At 40.7% G+C, this 21,089-nt stretch overlaps 2 protein-coding genes across 2 annotated transcripts in view; one reads left to right on the forward strand and one right to left on the reverse strand.

The window, feature by feature from the left end:
• Positions 1-21,089, forward strand: part of LOC311019147 (voltage-dependent calcium channel subunit alpha-2/delta-4-like) — a 155,540-nt gene that overhangs the window by 89,576 nt on the left and 44,875 nt on the right. The window lies entirely within an intron of this gene.
• On the reverse strand, positions 628-20,582 carry LOC311019152 (mitochondrial inner membrane m-AAA protease component AFG3L1-like). The gene is made up of 16 exons (XM_084018401.1): positions 20,335-20,582; positions 14,702-14,786; positions 14,256-14,335; positions 12,902-13,051; positions 10,305-10,376; positions 9,569-9,693; positions 9,213-9,483; positions 6,745-6,882; positions 5,550-5,703; positions 5,348-5,455; positions 4,690-4,815; positions 4,087-4,197; positions 3,766-3,881; positions 2,967-3,167; positions 2,584-2,778; positions 628-2,022 (listed from the first exon to the last, which is right to left on the reverse strand). The coding sequence occupies exons 1-16, from the start codon at positions 20,455-20,457 to the stop codon at positions 1,792-1,794; spliced, it is 2,286 nt and encodes a 761-aa protein (XP_083874527.1). The 5' UTR covers positions 20,458-20,582; the 3' UTR covers positions 628-1,791.

Below are 21,089 nucleotides of genomic sequence, written 5' to 3' on the forward strand. Positions count from 1 at the left end.
CGTGGGGGGGCTGGAGCCGATCCCAGCTGACATTGGTTGAAGGCAGGATACACCTCGACAGGTAACCAGTCTATCACAGGGCCGACATGTAGAGACAGACAGCCATTCACTCTCACATTCACACCTACGGGCAATTTAGAGTCATCAATGAACCTATCCCCATCCTGCATGCCTTTGGACTGTTGGGAGGAAGCCGGAGAACCCACGCTTACACGGGGAGAACATGCAAACTCCACACAGAAGGAACCCAAACCTGGAATCGAACCCGGGACCCTCTCACTGTGAGGCGACAGTGCTACCCACTACACCACCGTGCAGCCCCAAATTAGATCTGGAACCAATTAAATTAGTTTATACGTCTACATCTCAATCAGAGACCTTATATTTTACACATTTTCACTGTTTTAAATAACTTATATTTGTGTTGGCAAATTTAACACAAAAGATCAAGATGATGGTGTTTCAGGAACTAAAAACACCATAACTCAACTTCACATATCTGGACATATATTTTATTTGTCATTTTAGGAGATAAACTCTGCTGTAATAAAGCGCACGTCTTATGCGTTTATATTCGTTTTTGGACGATAACCAGGCTAATAATAATAATGATATCAATAACCAGTGTGAGGCTACAGATAGTTCTTAATTTAATTGTTTTTATGCTCTGGGGGAGGCTGATTATTAAAAACATTAAAACATAAAATGAGGCCAGCGTTTCTTCAGTTTGGTAGAACTGTCCCAACAGTATTCATGTAGCCAGAAAAATTTAAATTGGCAGATATGCTTCAGAGAGAACTCAAATATTAATATCACACATTGTACTTGTTTCCCATCAGTCAGTTGACTGGTGATGTAGCAGCTTACTGTCATTACCACACAAAGTCTATACAATCAACTGCATCACATCGTTCTACAGCATCAAGCTGTTTGTATAAAAGAAACTCGGTAAGCAGTCACTGTTGGTTTCTTTGCACCGATATGAACACTGAACACGGTGAAACGCCTCAGTGTCACCAGGTAATACAAGAACAATCCTTGAAATGTAAAAAAACAACAAAAAAACAGCAGGAAACAAAAGACTACTTCACATCAATTCTGAAAATATTTTAAAATATTTTATATTAGGTTGCAAAAAAGTTCTTCAGACTCATTTTCACCAGTCTTTTTCTCCCGCCTTCTTTTCAGGGCATCAGTCTGGGAGCCAAACGTTTATTCATTAAATAAAAAGAAAATGTGCATCATTTACACTCCACTCAGGAATATGTCAGTCTGTTGGTTCAGTGTTAATGTGGAGCATCTTCCAGTCCCGGTGAAACGCTGAAAAGACTAACGGATCTGTCATGTGTCAAATTCAAGTACATTCTACATTTAACTGGAGATTGCACAGAGCCTGGTGGTTCTTAGGAGGAACCTGGTCCTCAAATTAATCATTTATAGACTTGAATTATGTCATTTCTACTCTTCAATTGATGATTTGTGCTCTTAAATTACTTTATTTACCACCGTCCTTCTCTTTTATTCATAAACCAGAAAAGGAAAGCTCAACAAACCTGCAATCTAAAATAAAATCATGGGGTCCGGTATGGGAGTGCTGAGGGGACAAATTGGAGTCAAGGCTTTAGTCATTTAAGAGTCTGAATTATTAACCTGAGAGAAGTATATTGAGGACATGGGTTACTAATTTGTGAAAATGATTGACCCTGCCAGGCTCTGTGAAACTGAGTAAGTGTTGAGTTGTTGTTTTTGCAGCTGGGATGTGAAGAGTTTGTTTCTCCTAGTCTCCTCGCTCTACACGGCCTGCTGTTTGTCCTGAGCCGGACTCGTCTCCTCGGCCTCCCCTCCTCCTCTCTCCTGGTTCCAGTCCTGGAGGCCTGCCGGCAGGCTCGTGTCCTCCTCGAAGCTCCCCGTCCCCTCCACAAACTCCTCGTACGTCGACTTCTCCTCAAACGGCCGCGGCCCCAGCAGCTCCAACATATCCGCCTTGTCCAAGACCTCCTTCTCCAGGAGACGACTCCCCACCTGAGGACAAAATAAGGGGTGAATGCTACGCGTTCCTGCCAGAATCTACAACCCTACTACCAGTTTATCATGGAAAAAATATAGCTTAAACAAGTTGCTATGGGGAATTTCCATATTGGAATAATCATAAATATTGTCTCGAGTGACGAGAAAAAGCTTTCTACTTCACTATCTTGGCAGACAAGTGAGAAATAGAGCCCGATTTAAAAAATATATTATATTATAATAAGACAAATGTGTTTATATTTGTTTCTTAACAAAATATAAAGTGATACCAGTATGTGTATGTGCCATTTTAAGAGTTTTAAGCATATTATGATGATTATCATAATATGGTGAATCTTAATATTTTGTCCAGGGTAATCCATACATTTGGTAGCGTACCATGTCTTGAAATTATACATTCATAAGGAGTATGTGGGCTAGACTCATATAGAAACACTTATTTCTCTACCATCATGCTTGTTTTGTTTTGAAGGGTAGTGGTCGTAAAAAATGTAAATTGCTAATCAAATCTATTTTATTAGAAAGCTTCACACATGATGCAGTCGAGAGTCTCACCATCTCAACCAGCTCCTTCTTGCTCTCGATGAGCTCCAGTGTTCTCTGGTACGCTCGGTCCACCAGCTCTCGGACCTCCTCATCAATGAGCTCGGCTGTGGCCTCGCTGTACGGCTTCTCCAGGACCATCTCACCCTGCCGGGGCAGATCGAACGACACCTGGCCCACCTTCTCACTCATACCGAACTGCACCACCTGGGGGGGGGGGGACCAGGAATCAAGGCAGGACAAACACTCAAACAGACTGTGTGTGTGTGTGTGTGTGTGTGTGTGTGTGTGTGTGTGTGTGTGTGTGTGTGTGTGTGTGTGTGTGTGTGTGTGTGTGTGTGTGTGTGTGTGTGTGTGTGTGTGTGTGTGTGTGTGTGTGTGTGTGTGTGTCGTACCTGAGCATATGCGGACTGCGTGACCTTCTTCAGGTCGTCTTGTGCTCCGGTGGTGATCCTGCCGAAGAAGACCTGCTCGGCCACGCGGCCCCCCAACATCATGCACATCCTGTCGAACAGCTGCTCTCTGCTGTACAGGTACTGCTCTCTGGGCAGGTACTGAGCGTAACCCAGACCCTTCCCCCGCGGGATGATTGACACCTGGACGCACACACACAGGGAACATGTTCAGGAAACATTTGATTTCTGTTCTCCACTAGTCATGTTCTTCCATGTGACAGAGGCTGCAGCAGCAGTTATATAGTTTGTTTTCATAAAGAAGTGTTTTCATTAAAGTGACGCACATCTGGCCGTACGTGAAAACAAACGATATGTGCATTTACATTTTTAACAATGACTTCCATGCAGACATATAGTCATTGGAATTGTGTTGATAAATGTGTGTGGACAGTGATAATAATGTAATGATATTTTTATGTATTTCAATCATGTTACAAATGTTTTGATATATTTTTCAGTTATTTGACACAAATTGTAGCAATGGAGCACTCACTGTATATATTGTTCAGTTATTTGTCACAAAGTACTTGCCAATTAAAATAGACAGTGGAGCACCTGATATACAGTGGTATTGTTTAATAATTGATTTAAGAAAGCGTATGTGGGAAATCAACGAGACATACATTTTCAAACTGTAAATATCACATTTTTTTCACTACAGGAAGCACAGAAGCACTGTTACGCACACATAGAAGGTATATGAGTGTGTATTTTTAGCAGATAAAGATGTCAGACGTACCTTCAGCAGCGGGTCGGCGTGCTTCAGGAACCAGCCTACGATGGCGTGACCCGCCTCGTGATACGCTACAGTCTTCTTCTCTGTGGGCTGCAGCACCTGAGTCTTCTTCTCCAGACCTGACAACACACCACATGGCAACTGAAAACAAACTATTGATGTTCATTTTTCTGCTGTTGTCTCTTCAGTTCTCATCATTTTTTATTAGATATAAAAGAAATTAGAATATGCGATGATGATGCAGATTGAACGCGAAAAATAAAAGGAATACTTTTAGTATAAAAGTGAAAAGAAAGCAAGAGGTTTCTCGGTTTCTTAGTCTACCTCCGATCACTCGGTCGATGGCCTGTTCGAAGTGTTTGCCGTTGACCGACGTGTTCAGATGTCTGGCAGCGATCAGCGCCGCCTCGTTGCACACGTTAGCGATGTCGGCTCCTGGTGAAATACAGCCGTCAACAAATACTTAACACTTAACAAATATAAGAAAAAAATGATGTCAAAAATATGAGCAAGTTGTCAAGAATTAAAGAAAAATAATATATTGTCAAGTTGACTTCTCAGACATGATGTGCATACATTTTGCTCTGTCGAGGTCTTGCAAAGAAGTAAATTTGTTCTCAAAAACTGTGGAGCAACCCTTCATAAAATACAAGTAAAAAAGTGAAACCTACTCTTTTCATTAGGTTGAATTAAAAATAAAAAACTCTAGAAACTGTGTTACAGTATATCTACTTTCATCCATTCAAACAGTGCAGTAAGACATTTTTGGGACGTGATGTTTCCCTCTCAGGTTTGCATCTCTTTTCTCTCTGGTTATTTAGGTTATTCAGATTGTATGCAGTAAAGTGAGCATCCAGAGGCAAAGACAGACGGATTGACTACACGTCTCTATGTTTCATGAAAAAGAAAAAAAAACCTGCAACATACCAGTGAATCCCGGTGTGGCAGCAGCCATCTTCCTGGCAAGAATGTCTTTGTCCATGTTGGGGTCCAGTTTGATTGGTCGCAGGTGGACTTTAAAGATGGACGCTCTGCCCTTGATGTCTGGAGGACCTGAGAGATGACGGGACATAAGAACGTCTTCAGGCTTCTGCCATGTACCATTTAAAGAAAAATGCCCTTTTAATCTTTTTGGATCACATCCCCAATCATATTGTGCATCAATTTAACAATATATGCAATTAGAAATTGACAATTACAAAACAAAATCCTTGGTATCTTTGTATTTTTAGGTTCCATTCAGTTACATTATGATACGTTCAGGCTCTACTCAGTTAAGATGAGCATTGGGCAAAGGTTTATGAAAAACATTATCATGATGTGTTCCATGTAGTCTATTGGCGGCCCGAAGAAACCAACAAAACTCATAAATAACATTTAGGACATTTTGCCACAGTGAATCCTTCCTTTTCTTGCACAATGAAAAAAAAAATGCATAACTGATAACATTGCGGTGGGAAAAGAGATGAGAGAGAGAGAGAATAGATAGATTTATAGATCTAGAGAGATATCTATCTATCCATCCATCATCCATATAGAGAAAGATGGATGGATCTATAGATCACCAATCAGTGTTGAGCTCTACCTATGTAGATCTGTCTGTCGAAACGTCCCGGTCTCATGAGTGCAGGATCCAGGATGTCGGGTCTGTTGGTTCCGGCCAGGACCACCACGTTAGTCGCCGTGTTAAAACCTGCAAACATTTCATGAAATGAAGCAGTTCAAACATTGGTTCTAACAGCATGCTGAAGAGTTGATGAAGAGTTATGAGTTCATGTCCAGCCCACCGTCCATCTCCACCAGCAGCTGGTTCAGGGTGTTCTCTTGTTCACTCTGACCACCGAAGTTCCCTCCTCCCCTCTTCCTCCCCACCGCGTCGATCTCGTCGATGAAGAGGATGCAGGGGGCGTTCTTCCTCGCCATGGAGAACATGTCCCTCACCTGTAGAGGCGGAACCAACCATTTAGTATTTTCAGTTTTCTAATCCATGTGCCCATCGCCTGGATGATAAATGTTCTGGGTGTTTTGAATGAATCCTGATGCACTGATACAAGTTTTATTTTTCATTATTCCATCTGATTATTCCATTCCATTTGATATTTCAATTTCATACAAGAGATGCATAAGACACCAATCACAAGCGTTTATCTGTATGCGTGGGGACATTCAGAGTATCCTAAGTCTATGAGGATGCACCTTCATTTTGCCCATGCATATTTTCACAAATAAATTAAATATAAATAATATCAAATTAAACATTATTTTCATGGATTTGTCTCAAACTGTTGGTAAGTGACCATTAGTTGTACGCTACTTTGAGTCCACAATATAGGTTGTAATGGTTCTTACTATACAGTCCTACAGCACTACTAGTAGTTAGTGGTTTAGGACAGCCACTGGCTTTTTCTTATCATCAGTGCAACATCTTAGGGAAACTAAGATCCTTGCTGAGTTGTCTTAATGTGTGTGTTTAATATATAAAGTGCTGCAGATACAGACACTCGGACCACCAGAGCTGTTGTTAACAGGGACTGTGAGGGTCCCTTCAGAAAAACCTCCTTCAGCCAAAATGCCCCGTCTATTAAAGGAAGTACATTTTGGAACACGCTACCCTCAACGATATGGAAACTTCCATCCGGCCGCCTTCAAGAGCCACCTGAAGGCTGAGAGCCAACCAAACGTAACCACCTCTAATGCATGCTGTACCGTTTTAGCTGATGAATGGTCCTGTCTTTCCCGTTTTCTTTTTTATAAAGCACATTTTAATACTGTATCTTCTGTTTTCTGTCACATCATCCTGCCTAATGGACTTCAGATGGAAATTAGCCCCTGGCCTACAATCTGGCACATTTACGTCTACTACTGTACATGTTCATTAATGTGCATTGTCCTTAAATAAATACATTTTTAAAAAAAGAGTGAGGGGAGGAAAAAAAGTGTTTCTGGTCCAAAATGATATGGGATCCGGTTTCTTTGACTCACCCTGGCAGGACCGACGCCCACAAACATCTCCAGGAACTCGGAGCCGTTGACAGTGATGAAGGGGACGTTGGCCTCGCCGGCTGTTGCTTTAGCCAGCAGAGTCTTCCCCGTCCCGGGAGGTCCAGACAGCACGGCACCCTGGGATACCACATGACAGGTATCTCAATAATACACACTGAATTACAATTTCAAGAACTACGGTACTTTAACCACCAAAAACAAAATACCATGTTTATGTATTGTGAGAAAAGCAGCCAATATTGTCCATAAAGATGAAGATGGCAAGATGAACAATCTTTACTTTACTTTTACTTTTATCCATATTAAATTTGCGGTTGGCATCACAACACACCAATAATAAATAAGCTCTGATAATCTAAGATTTTGATAATTCTAGACATTAGATGCATTTCCATTAATATCCTCCTGGTCATTTTAGTCCTGAGATTATCTCAAGGAACTAAAAGTTTCCTTCAGCTTTTTGTCTGCATTTCCATAGCAACTTAAAGACCTTTAGAGTCTAAAGGGTCTCAGGAAACGCTGACGCCACGCCAGCGGAGCAGATACGTTTCACTTTAGTCTATGGGTCAATCCCCACCAGGTCCGCTGCGCTGCGTGTCCGCTGCGTCTCAGCTCCGGCAGTCCGCAGCTCTCCGCAACAAATACGGACTTTATTTCTGGCGGATGCCGGACCACGGCGCAGCAATTCAGCACAGGGCAAATATAGCGAAACAGGAAGTTCGGTACATACTCAACAATAAAACTTTTCAAAATAAAACACTTGTGTTAATAAAACCACTTGACTACGTCAAAAAAAGTATTGTACTCCTTCCTTGGGAACACTGACCTTTGTATCGCTTGGTTGCTGTGTTTACACATATCTTTAACTGCAGCGCGCGATTACGTATTTATTCGCGAACGACGGACTGTGCCGTGGCGGACTCGGCGGACCGAAGCCGGATCGGAGACGCACCGCAGCGAGACGCATGCAGTGGAAATTGGGCGTCGTTAACGTACACTACGGTTGTGATTTAATACGCCGTGTAAAGCACAACTCAATGTCGGAATGACCGTTGGATATCCAAATTTTGAGTTCAAAACAAGTTCTGAAGGCGAATGTAACTGCAGCAACGCTACTGCGTTGTGGTAGCATTTTTACGTCACCCGCAAGCAAACGTCACCTGTTTACGGCACTGGTCGTAGTAGTGCTGAGATGTGATTTATTTATTTATTTATTTATTTATTTATATATATATATATATATATATATATATATATATATATATATATATATATATATATATATATATATATATATATATATATATATATATATATATATATATATAAATAATTCTAAGAAAAAAATACTATATCGGGATATATATCGTTATCGGGATATAAAATTAGCTATATCGGGATATAACATTTTGTCCATATCGCACAGCACTATACTGAAGCATGTTGGATGTAATTAATCAGATAGAGTAGAGCATCTGTCTCCACAGTAAATCATCTGTTGGGGTTTTGTGTTTAGAATGTAACAGCTGTGTGACAATCAGAAAATAACTTTGTTAAATGCCCCGAGAAATTCATCTAGACCCTGGTCCCTGTGGTCAAAACTTAGATTGAAGTACTACATTTCAGAACTTACTGATACCGAGTACCAATTTCAGTAACACCATTACAGTTCTAACACTGGCTTTGAGAACATCCTTATTCCCATCAGATAATCCTCACGTTCTGCCTGTAACTAATTAAAAATACGACATGATGCAGTTGCTGACATCTCTCTCTCGTCTGAGAAATGGTGATTTAACAAGTTTGTTCATCAGGTTATTGTTGCAGCTGGGTGGTTTAGTAAGCTCAACTGATGAGAGGCTGTTGCTACGTTGCTGCAGTGGTATCTGCTGGGTTTGATTTGATTTATTTGTGATGTTGTGTGAGTTGGGCATTGGTTTATGAATGACATGATTTCAAAGAAAATTATAATTAGGAGTCCTATTAAAGGCAAGCTGGTGCAATAAGTTTGGTGTAGGAGCTTTAACCAGTAGATTGTACTTAAACCAGCTAAATTGTCATCATGATGTTCCGGCAGGTCAAAAAGTAGCCGACATCAGCAATGTTTAATCCAGCACTTAGTGCTTTTGGAAAAAGCAATATGAGAACGTGATTAGCGAAACAAGGAATTTTTTTTTTTTTTGCAACTCTCTTAATGCACAGAGGCAGAAATAACAGCTAGACAATGTTGATGAAGCTGGATAGATAATGGGAAAGAATACACAGGACTGTTATGTACACAAGTAGTGAAAAATAGGTGTTATAGTTTTTAAACCTTCTCAACTTTTCAAACTTTTATGAAAGAACAGACACAAGAAACCTGATTAAACCTGAAGTTAATTATTATAATGGGTTGAAAACTCTGTAAACATAATGACGAACTAGATTGTTAGATAATAGAGTCTTACCTTGGGGATCTTGGCCCCGAGGTCCTGGTACTGCTGTGGGTTCTTCAGGAAGTTGACGAATTCCAGGATCTCCAGCTTGGCCTCCTCACAGCCGGCCACATCCTTGAACTTTACCTCAATGTTGTCCTTCATCATCTTCGCTGTCGACTCGCTCATGCTGAAGGGCCCGCCCCTGCCGCCACCAGGACCTCCTCCCATTGGCCCACGCCGCAAGGTAAAGAGCAGGAAGCCAATCAGCAGCAGGGTGGGTATCATGCTCATCAGAAAAGAGCTGGGAAACAGAGGAGGGAAGTTGTTGCAGCACCGTTTCCATCACATATACATGATGATGACATGAATCCAGGTGTTAAACCCACCCATCACTCTCGGTGCTGTAGACAACGGCAGGTCGGCGTGATGGCTCCAGGCCCAGCTCCATGTGTGCTGCCTCCAGGTTCCTCTCAAAAGTGTCCACGCTGCCGATGTTGAACCAAACGTAGCTCTACAGGTCAAGGAAGATCTTATTATGTCAAATATATTGTGTCTTATAAAATGAAATAAGACTGGGCACAACAGGATGCATCGACATTCTACACCTTTTCAGTCTGTAAAAATATCTTTATGCTATATTGTAATCGTTTCCTATGGAAGCCCTGAGAGGCACATGAGGAAATAAGTCTGATCTAAACTTTTTTCTCCTAAGTTTATGATTTAAGAGCAAGTGAAAAAAGATATCCTGGCAAAACTCTCTTTTCATCCGTTTCCCAGATAAAAAGAAACTTATATGCATGAAAAACTTCCCTACTTTTCTTCAGTTGGGAGAAATTGCCTTTTTTGGGGGGATATAATTATTTACAGTGTGAAATAATTTCATAAAAGATCTAGATCTTTACGGGTTTAGCTCATACTTCAAATACATGAGGAGTCAACACAAAGATTCACGATGAACACTTCATTTGTACACTGGATTCACGGCTTGATTTTAACATTACATACAGTATATTTGGCAGAATGCAGCAAAGATTAACACAAATATACTACCAAAAAAAAAAGCTTTAGGTTCAAATGTATGCTTAGATGTCAGATTTGAGTTTGAGTTGAGTTTCCTCTCACCGCATCAGCGTCGGCTCCTGGCACCAGGATGACTCTCACATACTGTTTGTTGACGACCTCTAACCGATCCACCTGGACACAAGACACATTTAGGTTTTTTTTTATAAAATATATAATATAAAATAAGTTTATTTAGCAGCAGGGCTCTTGCCAATCTTTATCAAGTGGCAATATCCGGTGCTCAGAAATGAAGCAGTGCTTAAAACAGGAGTTTCTCAAATGGCGACTTGAGGCCCAAGAAACGAGTAAAACCCCAAAGACCTCCGTGTTAAAAGGCTCATTATGATCATATTATGAAAATGTTAACAGCCTGGTACAAAAATGATTTTAGTCTTTGGTCTAATATTCCTGTTCATGACAACTGTACGTGTGATTTGGGAATTTTTATATACCTCAACTATGTAAATGATATCAAGGTTTAAATTTAGGGCGTGGCTACTTGAGTGACAGATGGGTGCCGTCTCAGCCGTTGGCTGTCTGCTAGGTGTCACCTCAGCTGATTTGAGTCACTGAACTAAGTGCCAATGAAAGAGAACTGTGTTTGTACCTTTTGGACATGTTTCAATTACCTCCGTGGCTGTATCAGCTGGCTAGCAACACAGAGTGGCATAGTGCCTAGCTTCTTAGCCTTGGGTAGTTTTACTTGATCGACGTGCCGATCCGTTCCACTTCACACCAACTTCCTGATATTGGTTTAGAGCTACAGACAGCTAGCAAACCAGTGAGCTGCTCCAGAGCTAAAAGTATAGACGGGCTTCACCACCGGGTCACTGACCATCAAATTATGTTTTTCTTTTGTTTTAAGAAACACAGTCGTCACACAGTCCACATACGTGTTTTAAGGTTTTATGTGGAGTTTTCTTTAGCGGGGAATCAGACATGTTAATGACGGAGCTTGACATTCCATCTAAACAAGTTTCCTCCCGACACTATTTTGCTGCCGCAACACAAACGAGCCAGAGTGTTGTGATATACTGTAGTCAGACCCTTCTACTGTGGAGAACCAGACCCTTTTACTGTGGAGAACCAGACCCTTTTACTGTGGAGAACCAGACCATTTTACTGTGGAGAACCAGACCATTTTACTGTGGAGAACCAGACCCTTCTACTGTGGAGAACCAGACCCTTCTACTGTGGAGAACCAGACCCTTTTACTGTGGAGAAATCAGACCATTTTACTGTGGAGAAATCAGACCCTTCTACTGTGGAGAACCAGACCCTTTTACTGTGGAGAAATCAGACCCTTCTACTGTGGAGAACCAGACCCTTTTACTGTGGAGAAATCAGACCCTTCTACTGTGGAGAACCAGACCCTTCTACTGTGGAGAACCAGATGTTACGGCCCTGGCCGTAAGGTTGTCAGTTGAGTGTGTTAGTTTGTTTGCCTGCTCTTCTGTTTGTTTCCATTTGTTTTCTGTGTGAGTGTTTTGTTCCCTCAGAGTGAGTGTTCTGTCATGTAGTGGATCTTTTCTTCCTCCTTTTTGTTAGGTGCCTATTGGCTGGTGGAGCGGGCCAGTGGCGGCAGCTGATTTTCTCCTGTTTTTGTTTTATTATAGGGAGTCAGTAGTAGCATTTGTATTTTGATTTGTTAGGTGATCCTGGCATATAGTAGTCAGTAGAGATGGGACGTTTGACACCGAGACTCCGAAGCCTGCTTCACTCTATTGAAGCAGGCTGGTTCGAAACGCTGTGTCGAGGCTTGTATCAAATCTCCGCGATCACGTGACCGATGACGTTTGACGCTTCATACGTCACAACGAACCCCCGGAAATGAGGTGACTGATTCGAAGTTTTGGCGCGCCTTCATTCGTTATAACGAGACGCGAGATGCCCAGTGCTCCCCCTGCTTCATAGCGTTCTGAGAGACCTTTGACACAACTGCTTAATAATGACTTTATTGCTTTTGTGTTGGAACTGGAAGCAATGATGTGTGAATCATTTGGAGGTTCATTGCTGCTATAACTGCAGCTGACCACTAGATGTCACTGGTAGGGTCTTTCTGTGAAGCTTTGAAGCTTCGAATCTTTTTTCGGTACAATCAGGAAGAAGCCTCAAAAGCTTCACGAGGCTTCATTTGCCCATCTCTAGTAGTCAGTGTCTTTTGTTTGGGAAATAGGATTTTTGGTTTGTTGTTTTGGATATCTCACCCTGAAATATTTAAGTTCCTCTTGTTCTTGGTATAAATAAATGTGTATTTATACTTTAAGCCTTCTTGGAGTCGGAGAGTGTTTTCATCCTTATGTTATGTCCTTATAATTCCCCTAGACAGGGGCATAACACAGACCCTTCTACTGTGGAGAAGCAGACCCTTCTACTGTGGAGACGGGGCTGGGAAAGCCAGACTACTGCCAAGCCGGCGATGGCCAATGCAGCACACTTTCTATTTAGCTCTTCAGAAACCTGTGTGAGCCGTAATGGAGACTACATTCATGTTTGATACAGTCATCGTTTATAATCCAAGGCTACAGTCTACCCTAGATTCATCTTCAAAGGCGTGTTGGTTTTATTTTGTTTCTATGGGTTTATGTGGACACTAAATCACATCACGTTCTCAGCGTATCACAGTATAAATGTTTCAGTGGGGATGTCCTCCTCACCATTCCCCGGCCCACGTAGCGGTGGACAAAGTCCTTCCAGCTGATCTCTCTGCCGTTGTCTCTGAAGTAGAAGAACAGCAGAGCCGAGCTGATTCCAGCCACAGTGATCGCCCAGTAACGGAAGTCCTTCTCATCCCAGGGGAAGTCACCCTGAAGATCAGCAGAGAGACAGGTTCACGTTATACAATACAACAGTAAGGTGAGAATGACAGTTACTGGACCAACATCTGCAAGCAACTGGGAAAATATGAGTGACAGCCTGGGAAATGTAAGTGGTATGGCCAGTGTTTCCCGTGTAATCATGCATGAATCATAACAATCATCATCAATCCGCTTCCGTGTTTCACCAACTGCTGTGGAGATTCTACACACACTCGTATGAAGTGAAGGTAATGTGTGGGTGTGAACGACATGATTCAGTGTTTTTATTTGCGTTGAACCAGAGAATATTCTGTTAAAAATTATCTTCCGTCTGCTGGAAGTGATGCATGTAGCCCCGATGTGTTTTATGTTGTGGATTGCTTATCAGCAAGCGGTCAGCAACCAGCTTTAAAGTGATGCATTTTCTTTTTAAATAAGTACAGTAATCCCTTTCTACTGCGCATAAAATCATAAAAGTATCAAATCATAAAATCTCCACATCTAGCATAATGAGTTATGTTAACATATGGGGGGATTGTTTCGCACGTTGCAGATATTCTATATTCATGAGTCAATACTTTATACTTACAACCTGATTCCATTTCTGATGCTTTGAAATCCGTCCAGTTATGAAACAATGTCTACTTTCACCTGAGAAGTTTTCCTTTCTCCCATTGGCTGAATTTGAAACAAAGCCCGTTAAATAAATGTTCCACAAGCCTCTCTACCTTTCCTATCTATCACTCCGTCCTAGACATTAAAAAGGTAAATGTATCTTCATAAATGTTCCTACAAGGATATATCATAAAAAAAATGTATATACGTGTATATTCCATATCAGAAAATCCACCCTCACTGAGTTGAATCCCCCAGGCAAACATGGTTCAAAGTGTAAAAATATATACGGTTGATAAAGAAATAAATGGTTGACGCAGACTATGGACCATTAATGAGAAACACTGGATTAGTAAAAAAACAAGAACCGTGCCAGTTTCCCTTTCATATCAAGCAGCAAAAAGTTGGAACATGACGTGTTTATGTTCATCCTGCTATGTGACTATCGTGCACTCGTACATCGCAGCGGCAATACATTTTATTTATTTTTTTAAAGACTTCAAATGTTAAAATGTGTGAAAGCATTGAAATGTAATACTGAAATTATGAATTGTGATTTCAATGTGATACAATTTTCATTTTTGGAAGTTTAACTAACCTTTTGCATCCGGCTCCACCAGTCGTTTCCTCCTCTCTTCCCTCCACCTGATGGTTTTCCTCCTCCTCCTCCTTTTCCATCTGGAACACACAATGTTAGATTACACAGTAAGTAAGACAAACCAGCATTTCCATTCCAGTATCAGTTTTCATCCAGCAAGTTATAAATTCATCCAAATATGGTTTCTGGTACTTATTCTGCGGTTTCAAAACCGGTTTTGTTGCTGTTGTTGTGAATTATATTAATATTAATAATAGTTAAATAAAAAGGTAGGCTGGGCAGAGCTTCAACACATTGACTGCCTGCTGCGCTTCTGACCTTAGCCCTCCGCACCAATATGCCATCGTAAGTGGACACAGACAACTTCTGCTTTTTCTTTGCTGCTTTTTGTCCAGCACCTCAACCAAAACATCCACCCGTTGTGCTTTAGACAGAGCGGCTCTCACCTTTAGGTTCAGTGGAGTACAGTCGGCGCTGAGCTGACTGGAATCTGCGACAGGACAGGAAGTTCGCTGGAGTCCGAGAGACGTTCTGAAAAAGGCCACAGAACCAGTGTGTTAGCTTACCAACAAGAACAAGCTAAGACGGTCTGCTGAAAAACTCGATGACATCACAACCTCTAACAGGTAAGCAAGCACATGCTGGGGGTCACGCTCAATACTCCCGAGCGTGAAATGTATGTGGAATAATTAAGATGTGGATATTGATACACCACAGGGCTGAAGTTATGTAAGTGACCTTGTTCTGTTAGTCTGGGACTACATTTCATGGTTTGGTCCAGGTTTTGTAGTTCCAAAGAAGGGAAAATCGCAACGCTACATAACTGAACCTGGAAGTAATAATTATTATCATAACCCACCATAATGTTTCCCAGAGCACAAGTTTAAGTGTCTGCTTTTGTTCAAAACAGTTCAAAAGTTGCTTAAACTACTCAATTAAGGATTCATGGATTATCAAATTAGTTGCTCAATAGCTTTCTTATCAACTAAGTGTTGTAGAGCGCAACAATATTTTAGACAATAGTGTTTCAACAGTTTGTGGCTAAAACCTAGAGATGAGTCAGCATTTTCTCCACTTCTGGTTCCCTGACCTCGATGTGTTTCTGAATGTGGTTTTGGATAGATGCCTGAAATAAGGTCTGCATTGACCACAAGCTGAAGGGATTTTAATATTGTGTTTTAAAATATAAAATACATCAGGGTCATTCTGTGTCATTTCATCAAATGCCTCCCACCTGACCATCTCAGAATGTCCTGAAAAGATTCAAGTACAAAGACACATTTTAATAAGACAAATCCAAAATATTAGGTCTACTGTCAACAGTTTTGTCATGAAACATCATTGAATGAAGGGTAGTTTAGACGGTTTTTGGCGTCATACTCTGAAAAGCCATTTTTAAACAGCAATATCTGGAAAACTATCTCACCTGTGGCCTTCAAATTTTCTACAGTGTATATCTGTTACTAATAGCCTCCAGACATGAAATATCAGGGGTGTAGCTCAATGATAACCTAGTATGGTAGGCACTTAAAATGTGGCTTATTGAAATAAAGTAGCACATTTGAAGAGTGGCTGAGCTCCCATTTTTGCAGATAAAAGACTTCTATCACTTCTGCCTCTATCTCTGGTGTTAGCTTAAACATTCTACTAATTATGGTTTCTCTCAGATGATTAGTTTCACAGATATTAAGGCTCAAAAATGGAAGTAAACACATCTTTGCCCAACTTCAGAGCCATATTCCAAAAAACTGCCAAGTATCAGGTCCAAACTAACTTTTTTTGAAAGATCATATTCTTGTTAAAATCATATTTAAAAAAATCGGGAGGGTGTTTTGCCTCAAGTTGTTGCAGTGATTTTTTAAAATCCTGATATTGGTAGGGTTTTGGTGGGTGGTTTTGGTACTGCATGTCCTAACAGCCTACTAGTAAACATCACAGCAGGGCAATTCAATTGTGTTTTTTACCATTTACCAAAGACTTACATGTGACTAAATTTTACCAATAAATTTAGCCTTACGAAAACATTCAAATGAAGCACAGTTGTAGAGGCAATAAGTCCTTGGATGTAAGTTAAACATGCTGAAAGCAGCTTTTAATGTCTTAAACCATGAACAAACAGCATAATATTGAAGACTGTACATTTTGTCATACTTTAAGTATAAATTACACAACCAAATCAAATAATAATCTTAATTTGAGCATAAAGATTTTACATTACAGTAGAAAAGTCTCCAAAGTTTGACATTGAATAACAGTTTGTCTCTATGCTCACTATGAGGGATCACACATTTTTCATCTTTTAGATCCAATTCCTTCGTCACATTCATTAATTTGGCAGTCACTTTACAAATTGTCTGATGTACATCTCTGCTCTGTTGTGCTCATCTTTTTTGATGGCATACATGCGCCCAGTTTATGTAGAGTGAACGTCAATCCTTGCAATTCTAGCTTGCAGTGGGACATTGCACGTCTTCTCTCCTTGGCCAGTAGAAACTCTTGGCAGGGCCATGTGGGTGCATGAACTGAACCAGTACATCTTCATTTTGATCTGAAACATCTCTGATACTTCCTATCCACCATTTCTGATCATACACACAACTCACATATTGTCTCATAGTGAGCATAGAGACAAATTGTTATTCAATATCAAATTTTAGACTTTTCTACTGTAATGTAAAATATTTATGCTCAAATTAAGATTATTATTTGATTTGGTTGTATTATCAGTATTATGCTATGTTTGTTCATGGTTTGGGCTGCACGGTGGTGTAGTGGGTAGCACTCTCGCCTCACAGCAAGAGGGTCCCGGGTTCGATCCCCGGGTCGGCCCCAGGTTCCTTCTGTGTGGAGTTTGCATGTTCTCCCCTTGTAAGCGTGGGTTCTCTCCGGGTTCTCCGGCTTCCTCCCCCAGTCCAAAGACATGTAGGATGGGGATAGGTAAATTGGTGACTCTAAATTGCCCGTAGGTGTGAATGTGAGCGTGAATGGTTATTTGTCTCTACATGTCAGCCCTGCGATAGACTGGCGTCCTGTCCAGGGTGAACCCTGCCTTCGCCCAATGACAGCTGGGATCGGCTCCAGCCCCCCCGCGACCCTGAATACAGGATAAGCGGTAGACAATGGATGGATGGATGGATGTTCATGGTTTAAGACATAAAAAGCTGCTTTCAGCATGTTTAACTCACATTCAAGGACTTATTGCCTCTGTGCTACATTTTAATGTTTTTGTAAGGCTAAATTTATCAGTAGCATTTAGTCACATGTAAGTCTTTGATAAATGGTAAAAATCACAATTGAATTGCCCTCCTGTGATGTTTACTAGTAGGATATTATGACATGCAGTACCAAAACCGGCCACAAAACCCCACCAATATCAGGATTTTGAAAAATCCCTGCGACAAATTGAGGCAAAACAGCCTCTCGATGTTTTAATATGATTTTAACAGGAATATGATCGTTCAAAAAAAGTAAGCTTGGACCTGATACTTGTCAGTGTTTTGGAATATGGCTCTGAAGTTGGGCAAAGATGTGTTTACTTCCATTTTTTAGCCTTAATATCTGAGAAACTAATCATCTGAGAGAGACCATATTTTGTAGAATGTTTAAGCTAACACCAGAGATAGAGGCAGAAGTGATAGAAGTCTTTTATCTGCAAAAATGGGAGCTCAGCCACTCTTCAAATGTACTTTATTTCAACAAGCCACATTTTAAGTACCTCCCATACTAGGTTATCATTGAGCTACATCCCTGATATTCCATGTCTGGAGGCTATTAGTAACAGATATACACTGTAGAAAATTTGAAGGCCACAGGTGAGATAGTTTTCCAGATATTGCTGTTTAAAAATGGCTTTTCAGAGTATGACGCCAAAAACCGTCTAAACTACCCTTCATTCAATGATGTTTCATGAAAAAACTGTTGACAGTAGACCTAATATTTTGGATTTGTCTTATTAAAATGTGTCTTTGTACTTGAATCTTTTCAGGACATTCTGAGATGGACAGGTGGGAGGCATTTGATGAAATGACACAGAATGACCCTGATGTATTTTATATTTTAAAACACAATATTAAAATCCCTTCAGCTTGTGGTCAATGCAGACCTTATTTCAGGCATCTATCCAAAACCACATTCAGAAACACATCGAGGTCAGGGAACCAGAAGTGGAGAAAATGCTGACTCATCTCTAGGTTTTAGCCACAAACTGTTGAAACACTATTGTCTAAAATATTGTTGCGCTCTACAACACTTAGTTGATAAGAAAGCTATTGAGCAACTAATTTGATAATCCATGAATCCTTAATTGAGTAGTTTAAGCAACTTTTGAACTGTTTTGAACAAAAGCAGACACTTAAACTTGTGCTCTGGGAAACATTATGGTGGGTTATGATAATAATTATTACTTCCAGGTTCAGTTATGTAGCGTTGCGATTTTCCCTTCTTTGGAACTACAAAACCTGGACCAAACCATGAAATGTAGTCCCAGACTAACAGAACAAGGTCACTTACATAACTTCAGCCCTGTGGTGTATCAATATCCACATCTTAATTATTCCACATACATTTCACGCTCGGGAGTATTGAGCGTGACCCCCAGCATGTGCTTGCTTACCTGTTAGAGGTTGTGATGTCATCGAGTTTTTCAGCAGACCGTCTTAGCTTGTTCTTGTTGATTTAAAAATGGCTTTTCAGAGTATGATGCCAAAAACCGTCTCAACTACCCTTCATTCAATGATGTTTCATGAGAAAACTATTGACAGTAGAGACCTAATATTTTGGATTTTTCCTATTAACAAGTCTGTCTTTGTTCTTGAATTTTTTCAGGACATTCTGAGATGGTCAGGTGGGAAGATTTTCAGAAATGTGATGAAATGACACAGAATGACCCCTCAGTAAATGACCCTCTGGTGAATTATGAAGCTTTTAAATGTCAGTTGCAACAAGTGGCTCAATGAGAAGACTGAACATCCTCACAACGACTAGACCACCTTGGTGAAGTCATGTGACCATGGTGTTGTTATCTGATATCGTTTATTATATTATTATTTTCACAGAGGTTATGTTCTGCAATAATCCAAATGCCCATTAAAAAAACAGAAAAATATTTACGTCCTGTTGCCTACATGAATACGTCTTTCCTCCAGCACTATTTGGCACATACATCATTATTATTACTATTTCAAATGTAGGCTACGTGGGCGTGTAACAACTGTCCTGACATACAAGGTGATAAACGTGAACCGATCCAAAGATACATCAGAATTGAATCAGTTTCCAAATGATATCAGAGCCGAATAATCACGGGGGAAAGTTGACAATAATTCAAATTGCTTTAAGACTTAGAAGCTTGGCGTTTTCATCGAACTGACGCTTTACAAATGTAATGTTTGTACAAATACAATGGTTTGTGGAACGGTAAAGTTACTGGCTAGTCTTGGCTTATCTTTCATCCAACGCTGGTGCTTTGGCATGATGAAATCACGTTTGAGTATCGATACAAATGTAGTTTTAAGTTAACGTACTTAACGCTAAGTACCCACTTAGCAGCTGAAACGGGCCTCAGTTAGCTAACTCAGCCGTAAAACGGCTGCTAGCTTGCTTTGTGAAAGAAAGTAAAAAGGGCTTTTACTTGTATTACTTTGGTGACAAAATGCCTCGAATAGACCCGATACACAGGACAGAAATGCACCGTTATCTCAAATGACCCATTGCCCGCAGTCCACAAAGCCTGTTTGCTAACTGCGCAGCAGTGAGCTGTGTCTCCACACAAACGGATTTCTCTTTCTTGCAATAGATGTAATTTACTGGATCTGATTAGCGTTCATACCGGATTGAGCAGTAGATTATAATCTGGTAGATACGGTTTTACACGGAGTCTTAAGAGTGTATGCTATTTTGATATCAAGAAAACGACCTACGTAGTACGGAGTCGAGCTAGCTAGATATCCGTCCCACTAAACATCCAAATTAGAGTTTATATCAAACTTCCAAACCCAAGCATAGAGAAATTTGGTGTCATTAATTTGCTGACGGTTGAGTACATTTCTTGGATACTCCATAAACCTCCACTTTCCCTTACCAGTACAGAGGAGCTCCGGTATCCGGCTATGAACAGCCGTCCTGCGGTCACTGCAGCCCGTGCTCCTCCAGCCCGACAGAAAGGCAGGGCGGCCGCCGAGAGAAGCCTCAGCACCTGAGACATTCTCCCCGTACCGCGGACGCAGTCCTTCGGTCCAAAATCAAACGCTTTTTGCTTAATTTCCTTCCCTGAAATGCATCGTGTACGCCAACAAGTGTTATTGAACAAGTGCAGACCCTGAAATGTCAACGGGAGGCTGATGTAAAGGCCCGAAAGACTCCCTTGCAATACCTGCCGAAATGTGTGACACAGACAAATTGAGTTTTTATTTCTAAAATAAATATCAAGGTCAGAAAAATGTCCACTATGTTACAAAAGACGATTTATTATATATTTAAGAAAATTAACTGCAGTTAATTCTCTTTATCGTGACTTTTACATTCAGGCATCGGAAAGGCCAGCGTTGGGTCCTCATAGCACACCTTCTCTCTGATTGGCCGTGACACAAAGGCATGCTTTCTTCAACCTCACGTAACTGTTACCAAAACATGGAGTGACTGTGCGTTTTCCCATTGGTATAGTTTATTATTACACGTTAAAAAGTACATAATTTAACAGATGAACAAGATGCAAACCAATTGAAAACACACGTTTCAATTCGTGAAAACAAATACTGGTAAATACAGGGTTTGTGGATGGAAATAAAGGCTACAGTTACACAAGAGGACATTTATATTACATCAGAAGTGTTTTTG

This window comes from Eutrigla gurnardus (assembly GCF_963514095.1).
Source record: "Eutrigla gurnardus genome assembly, chromosome: 9".
Taxonomy (NCBI): Eukaryota; Metazoa; Chordata; class Actinopteri; order Perciformes; family Triglidae; genus Eutrigla; species Eutrigla gurnardus.

Coding starts and splice junctions, on each gene's coding strand:
- LOC311019152 (XM_084018401.1), bottom strand. CDS start 20,457: ATGTCTCAGGTGCTGAGGCTTCTCTCGGCGGCCGCCCTGCCTTTCTGT. Junction 14,787..20,334: donor ACCGGAGCTCCTCTGTACTG/GTAAGGGAAAGT, acceptor GGCCTTTTTCAG/AACGTCTCTCGGACTCCAGC. Junction 4,816..5,347: donor CGACAGACAGATCTACATAG/GTAGAGCTCAAC, acceptor GTCATCTCTCAG/GTCCTCCAGACATCAAGGGC.